This window comes from Labrus mixtus, chromosome 1, assembly GCF_963584025.1.
Source record: "Labrus mixtus chromosome 1, fLabMix1.1, whole genome shotgun sequence".
Classification (NCBI taxonomy): Eukaryota; Metazoa; Chordata; class Actinopteri; order Labriformes; family Labridae; genus Labrus; species Labrus mixtus.
Genome location: NC_083612.1, coordinates 28,460,566 through 28,478,970, shown reverse-complemented (window position 1 = coordinate 28,478,970; position 18,405 = coordinate 28,460,566). Strand labels below are relative to the sequence as shown.

Here is an 18,405-nt window from a genome sequence, read left to right as displayed (position 1 = left end):
ACATTGTATCAAATGCAACTGTTATCAGTATTTGACAACTTTTCCTATGTTGCTCAGTACCATAGTTCTTCTAGTTCAAAACTCCACTGAGTATCTTTACAGGTGTCTATGTTCTGTAATTGATCACTGCATTAACACCTACAGACAATCACACCATTCTGTAACATTTGTTTAATTTATTGCTACAGTTTTATTTATCATGATATTTTTGCATATTAGTTATTGTTGCATATTAGAAATTATTACACTTTGGATATTGGAAATCAGTATTGTGTACTGTGTTTTTTACTCTTTTTCTGTATTTTCCTTTCTTCCTGGTTGACAAACATTTGGGAAACGGATAGGAGAAGCCGACAGTCTGCTAATTTAAAAACAAGATTCAAGAAGAAAAATACACCTGCTCTCCAAACAACAATCAAGATCTAAACCTTTAGATTCTAAAGGGTCTGCGGATTTCTGTATTCGAATATTGTGAGTGTGTGTGTGTGTGTGTGTGTGTGTGTGTGTGTGTGTGTGTGTGTGTGTGTGTGTGTGTGTGTGTGTGTGTGTGTGTGAGTACAGCGTCCAGAGAGTTGGGTGATTATTAAAAGGATCTAATGAAGCAGCATGGGATTCTCTTGAGACATAATACACACACACACACAAACACACACACACACACACACACACACACACACACACACACACACACACACACACACACACACACACACACACACACACACCAACATAGAAACAAATGAGGAAAAACGAAACGCATACAAAAGACCTTAACACACTAGCAGGAGTGTGTCTTGGGACATGTAATTCCACTGGATTGCAGCATGTTTGCATGTTCCTGTTAGTTCTGTGCGTCTCCTGTTCAGCTGTCAGTCATGCTATTTGGCTTCAGCTGTATCTGATGTCACACCTGGAGTAAGTAACCGCCTCTCAGTTTGTCCATGCTGCTTTACCCCCCTCTACCCATCTGTCTTTGTGGATGCCTGTCTGCTGCTCTGTGCCCCGAAACGTTTCACATATCAAAGGTACCTCTATTTCTGCACTTTGAACAGCTCTCACTACATCACACTCTTCAACTCATCCACATGGGACGAGTTAAAGAGCGAGATGTGGTTAGTTCCTCCTCCATCTTCCCACCCTTCCTTCCTTTTCTATCTCCTGGCTTTCTGAAAAACAAATCACTCTGTACATCTCCCCTGGCTTCCTACCTCTCCCCTTTCTCGCTCCCCCCCCCCCCCCTCTGTCTCTGCCGTCCCCCAACTGCTTGTTCTCATATGTGAGCGGGAAATATTACCATACCAAATGAAAGGGAGAGGTTTTTTTTTTTCTTCTATCTCTTTTCTTTTCATTCAACATTGCGTTACCTTCCCTCTCTCCCAGCCTGCTAATTAGTCGAGGGAGCGGTGTTTGGGAGTTAAAAGGAAACTGCACACGTCCATTCTCTTCTTCATACAAAAGGTTTTGATGGCGCTCCATCATCCACGCACAGTTCCAGCAGCAATAGAGCACAGCACATACTATAGATTTTATGTACATCATTTTAATTTTTTTTGCTTTCATCTTTCTGCTAAATGCCTGCCCTGTGAACGGTATAATGTTGCTTAAAAAAAAATAAGTCCATCCTTCTGAAGAAAAAGTAAGTCTGTAAGAACTTACTTCATAGACTGATTCTTGACTTTTTTAACTATTGGATGAGACCATATTGACGGTAATAATCAGTAGATAAAGCAGCATTTACTGGAAATTATGATTTTACCTTTCAAAATAAAAATAAATATTTATTTGTCTGTGAAAAAATAAATGCTTTAATACTTTGTAATGAGCTTACCAAATGTTTTTTCTGCAGGTCTGTTTCAATGCATACAAAACATGCATGTGTGTTTGTGTTTGCCTGAACTGTTTTGCAGAGTAAAGGAAAACATCTTATATTCACTCTGAATGTTTTGACCAAATCTGCTGAGTGTGGAGGCTACTCTAATGGATATGTGGACATTCAGATGGCCTGTCACAAGCATCTGTGTGTGTGTGTGTGTCTGTCTGTGTGAGGGTGTGAGTTCTTATCTGCCGGGGAAACTCATCTTATCCTAAATGCCATGACCAATTTCACGCTCTAACTGGAAAGGTCGTGCCACTGGCATGTGTGTGACAGCATGTTTGTGTGTACACACCTGTGCTGTATTGTGCGTGTCTTAAGTTAACCCGGTTAACCCCAGAGTAAGTGAAAATCTGCTGCTGAGGCAAACTTTAGCAGCAGAGATCCTGCACAATGCTACTTAACGTCACTATCCATCAACATCAATCACACACATAGATTCAAATAGAGAAACACAAATAAATGTATTAAATATATAAACGTGTCAAACAAATCAAATCCTGCTGAATAATCTTATCACTCTTCTTATTTAATGGAACACTGAACCCCGAGTTTAAAGGTCCTGTGAGGAGTTTTTAGCCTGCGATGAAACTGACTGAAATTAATATCAACGTCCATTTATTACGTAAAGAAGCAGAAGAGAAAATCAGCAACAAGATTGATTATTTCTTTACAGGTATTTTACATGCTTGTAACTGCTGCCACAGGGTAGTTGTCAGAGGAGATAGTTTACAGAGCACACAGCCTTTTTTTGCCATGAGTGTGATTAAGCTATAGTACCTTTGGGTGAGAAATATTAAACCCACAAGCTGGCTCGCAACAATGTTTAAGGTTTAAATCCATACAGTCAAGACATTGTACAGCTGAAAATAAAGTGTGTAACCTGGTGTACAATAGAATGTATGATATAGCTTTCAGACTTGACTGAATCCATCAGCTGTAGAGAGGCATACAGAGACGGAATGACAGAATGAGAGATCAGGTCCGACACAGAGTGCACATAAGAAAGAATCAAAAGACAGAGTGAGAAAGTGGTGGAGTGTGTGTACGTGTGTGTGTGCATGTGTGTTAAAGTGTGTGAGTGAGAGTTTAAGAGTGTGTCTTCTGAGGCCCCCGTTGATCATCTTGACACATGTCTGAGCATTTCTGTCACTTTAATGTCACTGTGGAAATTCTGCAGATTAGTACAACATCCGTCATGGTGCTAGGCCAATCCGAGTCAACAGAACGCATGCAATATTAAACGCTAATATTCCCAGCAGCCTTTTATGCTCCAATATTACAGAGACAGAAGAAAGGTCCTGAATATTCACTCAGGGAGATGACATGGACAGGTTCAAGAGAAAAGTGCACACGGCACATCAAATACACTTGCACACACAGATGATCACACAAAAAGACCGGTCCATTAACACACACTCCTTTACTCGCTTATATCATTCACATAAGAAAAAGTCTGGTAGAGGTTGCTTTAACTTAACACCTAAATATATCTATATTGCTGTAGCCTGTTTTTCTTGCCTGTATATAACACAAAACAACTATTACATGTATTAGTGAGAACAAAAGAAGCAAAGAAAAACAAGACAAGATGGTAAGAAATACTGGATGGAGGACGTAGAAGGATGAAACATGAGAAAAAAGAAGCAAACGGGGATAAATTAAATACTTAGAAAACGAGGCACTACAGAGAGAGGGGAAGTGGAGGGAAATGAAGCGAAAGACAAACAGAGAGAGAAAGAGAGCTGATTAGAGATGCATGCTGAGGGAATGTCATTGTTCTAGTCGATTTGAGGCATTATTTAAAGTGAGACCCGGGAGAGAAAGACAGAGTGTGAGTGAGAGAGGGAGTGATCGACAGAGAGGAGTGGTTGAGGTGGAATAGGGACCTAGAGAGAGGAAAAAGTGGATAAAAGAGAAACAGAAAGGTGACAACAGGAGGGGCAGAGATTTCTTTCCAGCATTAGTCTGCAAGATGGTAAATACCTGACAATGTACAATTATTGAGACTGTGTGTTTTGGGGTTTGTGTATTTGTGTGTGTAAAAGTGCTTTCTATGAAAACTTTTATCATAGTCTCGAGTTCATGTGAGACAAAAACTATTAAATGCAAGGGTGTGTGTAGGAGGGTGTTTGTGTTTGAGAGCAAGCAAGACAACCAATTGAACAGCTGCTTGTTGGCAGCTGTACTTTTCCACTGAAGTCCTTTTGTCGCCTCTGTCTGAAACACAGACACACACACACACTAATCCAAAGATGCCGGGGTATGAATGATACATAAGTAGTGAATAATGCAGGCTGTTCTGTGCTTCAGTGAGGTGGAGCAGTCATACTGAACTTTTCACTGCTGAACAGCTAGAGGCTTGTTGGGCTGATGCCTACTATTACCTGGCAAGTTCTATTAGCTTTGTTGCAAGCAAAGGTCTGGTCCTGAGGCGAGGGTTAACATCAAACTACACTGAAGTCAAATCGTAAGCCAGCACTCTGCAGCTTACCAGTGTGTGAGTTCTAGTTGTACTATAATACATTTAATTTAACTGGGGATGCAACTGTTGATGCAAGAAGACGTAAGAGGTCACTGTTTACAGAAACAAACAATATCAATTGCCAAAAGAAATACGATTATTTTGACAAATCGATTAAAACAATTGATATACGTAGTTTAGCTCAAATGTAAACCATCAAGCTTTGAGAGCACTGAGAGGTGCAGTTACTTTTCCATTGTTAACACTGATGCTCAACTCACCTAGTGGTGGGCGATATGACCTGAGATTCATATCCCAGTATTTATTTATGTTTTACTTTTTGCATTTATGGTATCATAATTATATTGACCAGCGAGTGCGTGAGACCGCTGCTCTGCTCTGAGCATCAGAGCGAAACATGCAGAAGACCAGGGGACTCAATCTGAGCTGTTTTTTGTCACAAATCACACAAAAAAGAACACAGAAGAACATACAGGCAAACAGAAAACATAATGCAGCCGTTTAATTACGTGAACACAGATCGCAGTGTTCCAGTGAATACAGTCTATGGTCGTGCGCCTATCGCAGGGAACAAACGTTACCACAACCTCCCACTCCCTAGAAGTAAACTCTCCTGATTGTATCCTGCTGCAAGCTCACATCTGCTCACTCGGACTTACTGTGGAAAAATAATAAAAGGGGGCTGGCAGGAGAAACCTTTTCAGTTGTGGCTGTTTGTGTTCACACATGCTGGTCACCTCTCAAATGAGCGTAACAGTATTCTTAAGTGAATTCTCCCGCATAAGAAAACATTGGTGAATCTCAGAATCTAAAAAAAAAGTTTGAAAGTAGGGTTGAGGAACAAATTTGTCTAAAGAACGGTTGGTGAATGAGGCCCATTGATTAGTGGGAAGTAAGAGAAAACTAAACTGGGCTTTTCTTCATATGTCTTTTTTTTGTGTGTAGCAATACAACCCTCTTACAATGTTGAACAAAAACTGGAAGTGTATGATGTTCACTACTAGACTATATGAGGGTTATATCACAATGGTTAACCAGATTTATGATAAGATGTTTCTTACTTACATTGTTTCCCTCTGTGTGGCTCTCAGGCAGACACACACAGCGGTAAGGAGTCACACTGGTATCACAGTGGTCTGCATGGCCGTGACACTCACATCTGTCCAGAGACAAAGAGAAGGGCAAATTTACTGAGTTAGATACTACATTTTACAAACTTTTTTTTTTTTTAACTTTCTCTTTTTTAAAGAGGACATATTATAGCCCTTTTCCACCTTTTCAAACAGTCCCCTGTGGTCTAAATAAAACATCTGTGCTGTGCTTTATTCAAAATATAACCTGAATCAATCAAGCACCAGAGGAGGTTTGTGACCCTGTATAAACCAGCTCTCTCAGAAAGCTCTGTTTTGGTGTGTGTGTCTCTTTAAATGAGCTCCCCCTGAGTTTTCCCCGTAGACATCACTCCTCTGTATCGATAATAAAAATGGCGGACCTGTGCAAATGTTTTGTTTTAGGCTGGGTGTGGAGTCCATGGGTGGAGATATCAGGAGAGGGGAGGGTTTTTTTTTTTACAAGAATCCAACTGTCGAGTTGAGCAAATTTGAAACGGAGCACTTTTCTCTGTGTTGTAAGACTTATGCAGAACACAAACAAAGGACACAAACAAATCATAAAAGGTAAGCAAACATTACAAAAGCTTTTCCTTTTCAGGGTTTCTGTCCCCACCTCCATCCCCCGTCCATGAAACCACTGTAGAGCAATTAGGAAGTTTCCATTAAACATTTATAAATGCCATCCTAAGAATGATCATAGCAGCATAACAGGTAGCAGACAGCTTCTGCTCTCTGTTGCTTCCCTTGCTTACATGTTTTTCCCATTGTGTATCCCTTAACCTGTTGTTCTCTTAATAGACAATTGATGAGTCCCCAATTAAATAATTGTTTCTTGAGAAAATGTTGTATTTTATAGTTTCTCGTATTGATACATGGTGGTATTGCATATGGCCATAGCCTAATTAACAGATATATTCACTTGTGCTCAAAATGTAGCTGTATGTGAAATTAAAAGACTAGAATTCCATTTTTTTTAACTTTACCATTTGCATAAAACATGTCAAGTGAAGGTAGAATGCTAAAAGCTGTTACATTTCCTGTTTGTTAAGGACGGTTGGCAGAGAGTATACATGAAATTGTCATCTGAAAAGAACAGCTATTTGTATGTGGTGAGCCACTGCTGAGGTACTCTTTGTAGACTCAAGAGTCAGAGTCAAGAGTGCAGCGGTAGAAGGCCCAGAAATTACAGCTCTAATGACCATTTTCCTGTTCGTACAGTGATGACGTGTTTTGGTGGAGACCAACTGGTGGCAGAAAGTTAGCTTTCAACTCCACAGGATCTTTTGATATCTTAAACATAACAAGAAGAAAGACCTTAGTGGTTAATATATATTGTCCCTCTTCCAAGCCAAACTAAAATTGCATTATATCTTGATACATCATTATGAGTACATAAAGCACTTAAATTGTACATTTAAAGACTAATTGCCAAATAGACTGAAGCTGTATTCCTAATAAGAAATAAAAACCTATCAAAGCTACAGTATATAAACAGGCTGGGATGATATTAGCTTTTTGTAAGTTTATTGCTACCTACATACATGTGTGTTCAGAAACAAGAACTAAGGTACACGAATGACAAATAAATGTTAAGTGTTTATTGTCAAGTAAAAATAGTAAGACTAAAATTAAATTTTGCCAATTAATAATGACCAAGCTATAAACACTTTGCTCTTTATATAAATTCTGCAAAGTTTGATGTAAAAGGTTACATGTTGTGGGCCACATGTATCATGTAGTATCTAATGTAAGCGAAACTTAATCTGATACAAAAAATGCTCAAAAAAGATATGTCACTAAGACACTCATACTCAAGTTCAGTGAAGTCTCACTTGCCAACAAGCCTGTTTACATGCTTTATAAAGAATGTAGAGGGAAGAGATAGAGAGATGGGAGAAGTATGACAGACAGGGAAGAGGCAGGCAGGGATGAAGAATGTGAAGATGAGATTTCAGCAGCTCTAAGTCTCTGTTTCTCCTACTTCACTGTAACAAGCTACTAATTAAAACAGCTTAGAGGGAGAGGGAGGGAGAGAAAGAGTTAGAGATGATTGCCTCCTGCATAATCCTATAATTACCACAGTCATAAAAAAACAGTCACTCTGTCAGTCTAATGAAGAGATGTGTTCACAATTAGTCTCAGAAAGCTCAGCTGAAACTCAACAGTCTGTGTCAAAAAATATTTTATAGATGTTGAACTGTGTTCACACTTTTTTTTACAAATCAGGACTAAAAGGATCTTCAAGTGTTTCTAACAACCAATTATGTAGCTTCAATAAAAATCTGACAAGTGACAGGGGCTATATGAAAATATTGTAGTTCCCTTTGAAGATACTAATTATAGCTGTAAACACGAAAAGTGGATCAACACTTAAATGTGTTTCTATTTAGGATACTGATTAAAAAAAGACCTGTTATTTACCTATCCAGATGAAATCTTCATGTGTATCTCCTCACCTGCCACTAATGGTGATCTCATTGATGACATAGTATCTGTGTCGCTGGTTCACCCTGGATGCTTTGGTGTGGTATTGTCCTCTCAGGTGCATCCTGACCTTGGTGGCATGTACCATCTTCTGCAGGTCAGGTGTGTTGTAAAAGTCATTGTAGCCTGGCCTCAGGTTTGGCTCCGGAGTCAGCAGGCTGAATGTGATGTTACCTCCCGAGTAGGGCACGTCTCTGAAACACAGAAAAGAACCAAATAAATTCAACTCAAATTCCAATCATCCAGTAATTTGCATAAATGGTTTAGACACAATATTGCTAAAGCATCAAGTTCTAATCAGATCTAAATAAAAAAATAATCTCTAGTCATCAAAATACTTCTGAGTTTTTCATCTAACATGGACAATCTGCTTCAACCTGCTACATAAAAACCTTTTTCAGGGTTATTTTTGGGCCATTTAGCTTTATTGACAGGACAGCTGGAGAGAGTAGGGCAGAGAAGCATCAAAGGACCGACGCCAAGATTCAAACCTGTGGATGATTCATCAAGGACTGTTGTGTCTGTATAAAGTTGAGCAGTTCAACAAATTTAAAAGGGAATGCCTGATTATCTCAAACGGACTTGCATTCTAATCAACACACAAAACAATTAAACAAATGTATGCATGGGGCACCGGTTAGCCTAGCGGTTATGATGTGTGCCTCATGTACGGAGGCTGTAGTCCTCGTAGCAGCGGCCATGGGGTTGAATCCGACCTCGGCCCTTTGCTACATGTCATCCCACATTCTCTCCTCCCAACATTTCCTCTCTTCAGCTCTCCTATCCAATTAAGGCAAGATGTCCCAAAAATATCTTCCAAAAAAAAGGTATGCATATTAACAAAAGAATATTAATATGTAGCCAACATGCAGAACAAAACAGAAGTGGACAAAGAGATGTCGACAAGATTAAGTATGTTAAACACACAATGGCTCTGTTGTTGATATTTGTTGAACACTTCCTTTTTCAAAGGAGCTGTGAATTGACAGTGACTCTTCAGCTGTAACGGTTTTATTCATGATTCAACAGGAGCATCCAAAGCTATTTTATTGTTACAGCTATAGCTAAATTGCTTATAGTAAAGTCAACTTTTTTATTTTGTAATTAATTAAAAAACAACGCTGGCCAGTGTATAACCTTATCCATTTACATTTTTTTCCAAGGACTTGACTTCAATTGGTGTGAGTGTAATGCTATTATACTATTTTATCTCTCAAAAAATAGCTGATTCCTTGTTTATCTGTATATAAAGACAAGGGTTTACTAACTGCACTCCTGCAGTGCTGTCATTGACTGGTATAAAAACACCTGAAATGACTGAGGTGTGTTAAATGTATCTTGCCCGACACCTCAGCAGGCTCAGGAGGCCATATCTCTTGTAGGACTAAATAAATCTGCAGAGAAAAAAACACATTAATCCTGCCATATCAAAGGCAGTGCTGTTTTTGATATAATTATCAACCACTTATGTCACAGAGTGTATCATAATGTTGCCAATGTGAGGTTCAATTGCTCTCATGCCAATATGACTAATATGTATAACTGTGCCAGGAGAGGTTGTGCGTGATATCATTTGTCAGTCAAGTGAAAAGTAAGCAGAGACTACATCATCTGTGATCTATTCATACCTGTTATATCTAGAGCCAACCAAGGCTTTGATACAAGCTGCTATGCCAAGATCTAGTGTGCAAGATTGTTTGTGTGTTTTTTCCAAGTCCAGTTCTCTGTGCAGTGCCAACTTAGAGCCTGTTAGCGGTCACCTGCCAAGGCAGCGTAGTAGGTGTTTAGCTTTATAAACCTTGTCACTATGAGAGTACCAGAGTGTGTGTTTGATTGCCTTTGATTTCTTTTGAATTATATTTTGGGCATGTGAGTACATACACAAACTCCAGTCATTTCTGTGTAATCATGTCTGCCTTAAAGAGGCCATGACCACCCAAAGTTAATAACTGGACAATTTGGTACTGCTTAGAAGAAAAGAAAAAAAAATAGATAAAGAGCCTGCATTTAATTTGTATTTTTTCCACATTTAGACATTTTAGGATGTTTTTTAAGTTGAAATATCAACCATTTGTCAAGTTGATGTAAATTAAAAAATCTAGACTTGTTATAAAACTATTTCATTCTTAAAATAATTTATGGTATTTGACAGTTTTCAAAAGCTTTTTGAGTCTAAAAGGTCTTAGCTATGAAAGTGCAAACCAACTTCTTAAGGTACTTTTTCGACACACCTTTATCGATTATAATAAGATCATCACTGTTTCATTGGTCCTTTAACAAATTCAACCTACCTGGATAGCTGCAAACAGTTGACTGAGTCTGGTCTCAGTAAATGGCCATTGTTCTTCATTTCAAAGACACTGCAATTTCTGGCCATAAACTGCCAGTCCACCCAAGGTTGCTCTGTGTTGGTTCCACTCTCAAGATTTGTGAAGTCAAGCCTCTGTCTTTGGATAAGTACAGACTCAGGCAAGAGGCCACCAAACTGAACTATAACATAGAATACCTGGAGGAATAGGAGTAAGACATTAGCATGAATTAAGGCAGATTTGAAAAAGTTGAATACTTGTCGATGATTTGCAAACCATTACAACAGACAAGCAACACATCTTGCATTTTGACAGTTTAAATGTTCAGGTTTGTGTTGGATTTAGTTATTGTTCTCTATTCCACAATGAGAGTTGTTGTTGTTGTTGTTTTTCATCTTGTCATATTAGATTCTATTGGAAATTATTTTCTGGCCTCTCTCATTAAAATGGTTAGACAAACCTAAAGACAAATATTACTATGGGTTGATACACACCAGGTTCTTATTCAAATTATAAAAAATATTATACTGCCCATAATATACAATTAATTGATGGATATATTTTAAAAAAACACTGTCCTCATATTGTGTATAGACATGTATTTACACATTAAACACACATGGTTTTCCATAGCACATTAACCATGTTTGTGTGTAGGTGTGGGTATGTGTGTTAAGTGTTATCTGCCCCACTACAGTGTGGGATGGGACACTGGGTTGCACAGCAGGAAGCGCGTTAAGCCACCCTGCAAACCCACACATACACTAACACACACAAACCCACAACTTCACAAAGTGTCTTTTATCTGAGGACTTGAGTCGAGCTACCACGTCAGGACAGCCCCCAAAATGCTGCCTACACTCACACACACACACTTCAGAGAGAAGAGGGACGAGTCTTTTGACAGCCACAGTGTCAACAGCGCCCAAATCCAGCAATCTCTCTCACTCTCTCTCTCTCTCTCCCTGCGTCTGTCATTGCAGTGCTTGGAAAGAGGATAAAACTACTGTCCACTGCACAATAAGGTGCAAGCTGCTAGATTCTGTAGTGTTTGTCTGTTAACATTTCAACTGTACACGCAAAGACAAAGAACGTTTACTGTCAAATCCACCACTTTTTAAGGACATTTGTGTTTCATGCAACTATATAGTAGTATATAAGACGCAGTCTGATTTTGGGGGTCTCCCAGAGAGAAAAATAACGTTATGTAAATTAGCCATGTGCTGCACATTGCGACTCATTGAATCATGTTCCATGCTTCTTGCGGTCTGTTTCGGCGCAGCGATATTGCGCAAGCGCGGCTGGCGAGGGACAGGTTCGCGCCGACCATGTTGCAATGATTGGCTATAGGGCCCGGAAGTACTTTATTCGGGCCGTGTTGAGCACTTGTGCTCGGACCGCAGTAAGTATGAAACGACTCGTCGGCCGCAAGCAGCATAAATCAGGTTTTAGATTCATGACAGCTCGCGTCACAGATTTAACCCCCCTTCCTCCAAATGTTTTTATTACAGATCTAAATGAATCACACAAAAGACCTATTTGGGGTTAAAACGGCGAATTTCGCCGAAAGGTGACATGTTTGCATCCCTGTGAATCTCTTTTAGTACCATGTGTTTTCACCTTGTGGCGTTTGCACCCCTACTATCTAAAGTACAGTAGTTCAGCTCTCAGTCTACAGTGAAAGTTGTGTAGTAAAGAATGAAAGCCTGCATGTCTTGCTGCCCATCTCCACTGGTCACTCGTTGAATTGAATTGAGTAATCTTTCAATCAGTCCACTACTCCACACGGTTTATATACTGAACAGCATATCACCCTTTTCTTTAAATGCATGATGTTGAACTAATGGGGGAGAAAATAAGTTAACAAGTGGCGCTGCCAGCCTGGTCTGTGACGCTATGTATCCCAGCACTATTTGAAATAAACAATGAATGGAGGAGAATTTTCAAACCAGTTCACGTGCAATGTGTGATGGTGGCGCTCATGTTTTATACTGGTATATTAGTTGCCCCAGTATATAGGATGCAGCCAACTTTTAAGATGAAAAAAATTGTATTAAAAGTGCGTCTTATACACTAGACAGTCCTAGGAAAGTTTCTGCAAACCTAAATCAACAAAAAATATTGATTTGATGAGTTCATTGAAAACCTTTGGACTGTTTATTATTACTGTGGAATAATACAATATGTGCTCCATAACATGTTTGTTACCTGGTATTGTCCATTAACAAAGTCCACAGTAATAGTGACTCCTTGGTCCAGTTCCTGCGTAGACATGATCTTAGAGAGCCATGTGGTGCCCATGTCCTGATCATTGATGTAACTGAGTGGGTGGGCATTCAGGTTGAGTCTTGAGACTCGATCATTAGTGGTGTCTTCAACACCACTGGGAATGCAGTATCTGTGAAAAATGAAGTTTAACATTCAAGTTAAATAAACTCATGTTGAACAAAAATGCAAGAATATTAAACAGAGAGCACTGAAGATTTGGAGAACCTCTCAACTAAAGGATGCACTCTGGGGTGACTGGGAGGACAGCGACACTCAGACTGGGCATGGAGCTCAGGCAAGATCCCCGAGTACACCTCCACTATTTCTCTGTAAAAACAAGAAACAGTCAATTATTTTTAGCCATAATACAAAACAGATTCTTAAAATGCATATTTCATGGGAAACAGGAAAAGTCCAGTTAAGGATCATTTAGCTTTAAGTCAAATGTTGCTTATGATTAAGCAATATTAATAACCCTTACTTGACCCAGCTTTGTTAAATATTAAAAGATTAAAAAAATATTATATTAAAGATATAAATAAAAGCAATTTTTAAATTGCCTATGAAGTGTTAGTTGTGGAGTCATCATGCAGATGAAAATTAGTAGTGATCCAACAGGGTGAAATAATAAATAATTTAAAAAGATTTGTAAGAGAAGATAACAATTTTAGGCATCTGCTGTTGTACTTTTGACTGAACTTTTATTGCAAAATAGAAAATCAAAGACATAAACTAAAAACTCAATCTCACATTTGTCTAATCTTGATGAGAGTAACTTGTAAGCTCAAAGTCCTCTCTGTGTGCAGTACATCACTGGTAAGCAAAACACTAATTGCCTTGTATTGGATTCTCAGGAAAATCCTCTGGAAGCAGTATGGATCTGAAGATGCAACGATTAGTCTTCCCCTTCTTTCTCCTTACTGTTCCTCTCCCCCTGTCACTTTAATCTATAAAGTAACTTTGTGTATTTCTCCTGATTTCTAACCCTTTCTCATCTATTCAATCTATCTGTCTCTATCACTTGCCCTCTTATGATGTGTCAATCACAGTTTCCATCGTTCTTCTTTTAACACATTTTCTTTACTCATGAATAACATGTCTCCTACCTCACACTATCCAACCTACCTGTTGGTCAGAGTAGCAGGATAAAATCTAAAGTCCTGCATCCGTCCAATGAACTGATGAGACCCTTGAGAGATGAAAAGAGAAGAGAAAAGAACACAAAGGTGGTGGTAATGGGTTTGCACTGAAGGCAGTAAGTGAGAGGATTTCACAGTATTTAGCAGATTATCTTATCAGTTTCTCGACTCCAGCTAAGTGAGGCTGGCCACAGCTGCTTATAACAAGTTCATGATACAAAGCCCAACAGGATCGGCCACAGCTCCCATTAGAGAGCAGCAAGGCTTATAAGGACAAATTCATTAGCTCAGTTTGAGGCAGGGGCTAAAAAAGGTCTGTGTAAGGATAACAAGGTACTACCATTTTCAGTGAGGCTTTGTGTGCTAACTGACTTTTCAGGAAATGTACTGTAAGCTTAAACTATTGAGTCTTTTTGAAGTTGTTTATTTTGTCTCATTTTTGATCTGTAAACTTCAGTTTATTACTAAACATATGTAGTGTCTTTTTAAGCTTTATTAATAATCATTAGAAGGTTAGGGAGACAGGAGCTGCAAATGTGTTCAACAGGAAAAGGCCAAAACCTGAAACGCGTCGGTTTAGTTTGTTAATCTGCTGATTTTCCTACTACAAGTGTTTTTTTGACCTCTTCAAGCATTTCACTTTTCATGCACCTTGGTAATTGGTGAAGTTGTACCTCGAAAATCCCACTGCGACGGGAAATTCCACATTTATCAAGATACTACCGTCTCCTTATCAAGCACAGGATTATTTAAAACTTCTGGTCACACACATGGATACTGGACTGCAAAGAAGAAACACCATCAAACACATTACTGAAAACTGTCAGGTCCCCAACACATCTCCTCACACAGTATGTGACAATGTGTGATGGAACATAAGAGCCCAAAACAGATGTTGATACAGGTCCAAAGAGAGCTGGAGTCCTGTAGTGTCCAACAAACTTCTGTCTAGTTTGACAACAACTCTTAGAAGAGAGATAAACGTCTCTAAGAATCCACAGAAGCCCTGCCATGCCTGGGCTTCTCTCTAGCTTTGTCTATGAAAGTGTATGTGTGTGTGTTAGACACTTTACTGTGTGTATCCAAAAAAAAACATCCTTACTTTAGAGAAAGAGAGAGTATGAGTGTGTGTATGTATATTTGCATTTGAGAGAGGCTTTGCCATGTTTGGCTCGAGTACAATGTGAGCGTGTGTGTTGGGGGTTGGAGGGTGGAGGGGTGTATCTGTGTGTAAAACAGACACAGAGTGAGCGAGTGTTATGGGATATAAGTGTGTTAGAACAGTGTGTGGTTGTGCAGCCTTAGGCTTTGGCTCAGGATTTCTTTAGCGTGTGGAAATGGGATTATGGCTTCCTCTGAAAAGCACTCTTTCTATTGTTACTGGGATGATGCAAGGTATAAGCCTTAATTCTCTCGTCTCTGTGTAGGTCTCTGTCTCCTCTCTCTGTGTTTCAGTTTCTGAGATCTATCGCTCTTAGTTTCCTCTTCTGTGTTTTTGTGTTGTTACAACTAAAACCAGTTAATATAGATAACTAAGAGCTATGTGTAATTTCTATCTTGTTTTTTTTCTCTCTTGTTCACCGGCCCTGCCATAAACAATATTTTAAACCTGTGCCAACAAAGGAGAGTTCTCACCTTGTTGAGAAGATAAGGTGCATGTATGTTTTCTATTGCCTTCAGTACTTTCTGCAATATAACTGCTCCGCTGACAAAAGAGAACTAAAATGAGCAGGTCTTGTTTTTGAGCTGCTATTTTGACAGACTCACGTCAGGACTGACTTTGTTGGCAAATAGAATGTGTCTGCTACACATTAGCAGTCAATGTCAATCAACAGCAACAGGAAACCATCAGTGTAGAAGTCATTTGTTAATACAGCTCCAGCCAACTGCAAGAAGGTGAAGAATGCCAAAGCAGTTAACATCAGCGATGAAACAACAGGATTACACAATGCATTGTTTCTGCAAGTCTTTTGTGTCTGTGAAGGCCTCTTGTGTCCTGTGGAAGCATCTTCAAGATTTTAACTTAAAGACCCATTTGTTTGTTTAAACTTGTAAATTAGTTGACCAAACCAATGCACAAAATTAACTTCACTGTATTTATTAGTGTTGTGAATTCAGAAGCATATTCCATATCATTTAAACTTTTTTTTAAAACTGATCATGCATTTGTGACCGGCCACTTCTGGGGTTGATAATTTTATCTCTGCTCTTGACAACTCTGTTGTAGCCTACACACACACCGTTTTCAGTTAGTAGGGTCCTCTCCTAAAACAGACTTTGTTGTTTATCAATACATCTGATCAGCATACGCATAATCAATACACTGATCAGAATTCTAGACACAGCCCCCAGGTTTAACCACACACACACACACACACACACACACACACACACACACACACACACACACACACACACACTTTTCCTCTGCCCCAAGCCAATCACTTGTATTGATCACCACTGTTGTGATCTTCAGCTGATCAGATGCTACCTGCTGTGAACTAGGGATCAATGTCTGATAAACGAGAAGAAAAACACTCGTTTATCACCCTCAAGATGAACGGATATCATATTTCTCTCAATTTCTCTCCTATTGACTTTAAAAGGGTTTCCAGGCACCACCAATCAATCACAGATGTGTAGTTGAAGGGGATAAAGGCTGGGAGGAGAATAAAAGTCAAGCAGTCATTGACACCATATTTAGATATACAGACAAGATAAACCAAGAGGCCATTTAACTCCACTTGAAGTAGTGGTTCCTGTTTGCGAGGAGGACTGTGGGTATGTTTTGAAGTTCCAAAAAGCATGGCCCAGACATTTAGGTTTTCGACAACAGTTTGATTACTAATAATACATTTGAACTAAGCTTATAACTTAGTGTTCAATGTTCATTTTGATGTATTTCATTCAAAAATGATATTCTAATGCATTACCACTGATTAATTGGAGAATAAGGCAATCTGTATCTATTGCATCTCCACAACAGTGAAATCTCTTACAGCTAACATATAAACAAAGATAATCATGCAACAGTCTTTACCATTAGAGCTGAGTCCCACCCACATGGCACCATCCTCACTGATATCAGATAGCCTGGAAGCCAGAGGTTGTGTGTCAAATGGTGTCCCATCTTCCTCGAGGCCATCCAGGAATAGACTCACACGTCTGTCATGGACCTGGAAATAAGTCAGACTGAGATGTTAGTATGTGTTGACAACAACAGACTCAGTCTTTGTGTTCACTGGGTTTTGTCAGCTTAACACAGTGGGTAATCTTAAACAAAACATCCTGTTTCAATTTTCCAGAGCCGCCTGGAACCAGGTCCTCCAGGACCTTTGATCAGAGTTGGAAGAACTTTCAAAAAGATGATCAATTAAAAAAACAGCATTTACATGACGTATCACTGGTTACTATTGAGAGCACCGCACTGGAGCATGTAAATTTGAGCAGCCTGAGTTGCCACAGCAAAGGCCAAGGAGCAGGTTTCTGCTGAAACACACAACATCACAGAGAGACTGGCGGCTGCTCTGTGTGTGCTTATGTGTGTCTATCTGTGTATGCATCTGTGTATTTGTGCATACCTTTGCACGTGTGTGTGTGTGTGTGTGTGTGTGTGTGTGTGTGTGTGTGTGTGAATTATACATACAGCTAATCTTCCATCTCATTTCCCCAGTAGCAAAAAAAGAGCCTCAGGCTAAACTGCCTCAGCCGCAAATTAGCTTTCTGTTTGACCAAAAATCTCCTCTCCACTCCTTTTCCTCTCTCCTTTCCCGATCTGCTGCATGAATATTAAAAACTGCACAGCCGACAACATCGTCAAAGCAAGAGCAGCTCACTTCCACATCAAACCCAGGCAAAAAGAAAAATACTTCCATAAGAGGGGCTCTCCCCCTTAAAACTTTAATGTGCCCTGTCCTACTCTCTCCCTTTAGCTCATCCCTAAATCCTGTGGAACACACTGTGGGACCACTGATAAACGTGACTCTCCCTGTCTAACTAGAGTCCCCCGTCTTCTACTTCATCTTTCCCGTCTCTCCTCTGCTCTTGATTTGTCCTTTCTCCTCCTCATGAGGTCACCCCCTCACCTTATTTTCTGGTTTTGAGTCTCCTCGCCTCATTTTCATTTGCTTCCTTTCTCTCCTTATTTTTCATAACCATCTTTACCATCTTATCCCTCTCAGCCGACAACGTCCCCCTCTCATCTCCCTTCCTGTCTCTTTCCCTCATGTTTATCTTGCCCTGTCGCTCTCACTTGTTGTCAGCTCTTTAGGGAAGTTGAAAAGGTGTGAGGAGGGAAATAAGTCCAAGTCAAAAAACGCCTTTAGGGGATGAAGGCAGGCCCAGACAAGTGTCTGCCTCTCAGAGGATAGTTAAGACGCCCAGACAGACACTTTCATGAGGGCTGATTGAAGACTGGCAAGTGCATGAGAGCGGAGGAGAAAGCACAGGAGAGAATAAGAGTGAAAAAAAGGAAAGAAGAAAAGGGAGACAGGAGGAATAAAAAGGAAAGTCAGGGAGCGGCTGTAAGAAAAGGAGCTAGAAGAAGGGCCCTCTTTAGGAATCTCTAAGCCAGAGCTATGTGGCTCTTGGGGAGATGTGAGGCAGTTGTCAGGCCTGATGTAAATGAATCCTGAAGCGCTTCATCCTCCTTAGCCGCCACGCGCCCTTTTGAAACACAGCCAACTCTCCTTTGTTAGCTTTCACAAACACTTCCCTCAGTTTTGCCTCTTCCCGC

General features: G+C 39.7%; 1 protein-coding gene across 1 annotated transcript in view; it reads right to left on the bottom strand.

Annotated features, from left to right (window-relative positions):
* Positions 1-18,405, bottom strand: part of ush2a (Usher syndrome 2A (autosomal recessive, mild)) — a 193,260-nt gene that overhangs the window by 154,878 nt on the left and 19,977 nt on the right. Inside the window, exons 6-12 of the mRNA XM_061041049.1 lie at positions 16,711-16,846; positions 13,657-13,720; positions 12,757-12,858; positions 12,472-12,661; positions 10,246-10,460; positions 7,927-8,148; positions 5,424-5,517 (exon numbers count right to left, since the gene is read on the bottom strand). Of these exons, the coding sequence (XP_060897032.1) occupies positions 5,424-5,517; positions 7,927-8,148; positions 10,246-10,460; positions 12,472-12,661; positions 12,757-12,858; positions 13,657-13,720; positions 16,711-16,846 (1,023 nt within the window). The remainder of the gene's footprint in view (positions 1-5,423; positions 5,518-7,926; positions 8,149-10,245; positions 10,461-12,471; positions 12,662-12,756; positions 12,859-13,656; positions 13,721-16,710; positions 16,847-18,405) is intronic.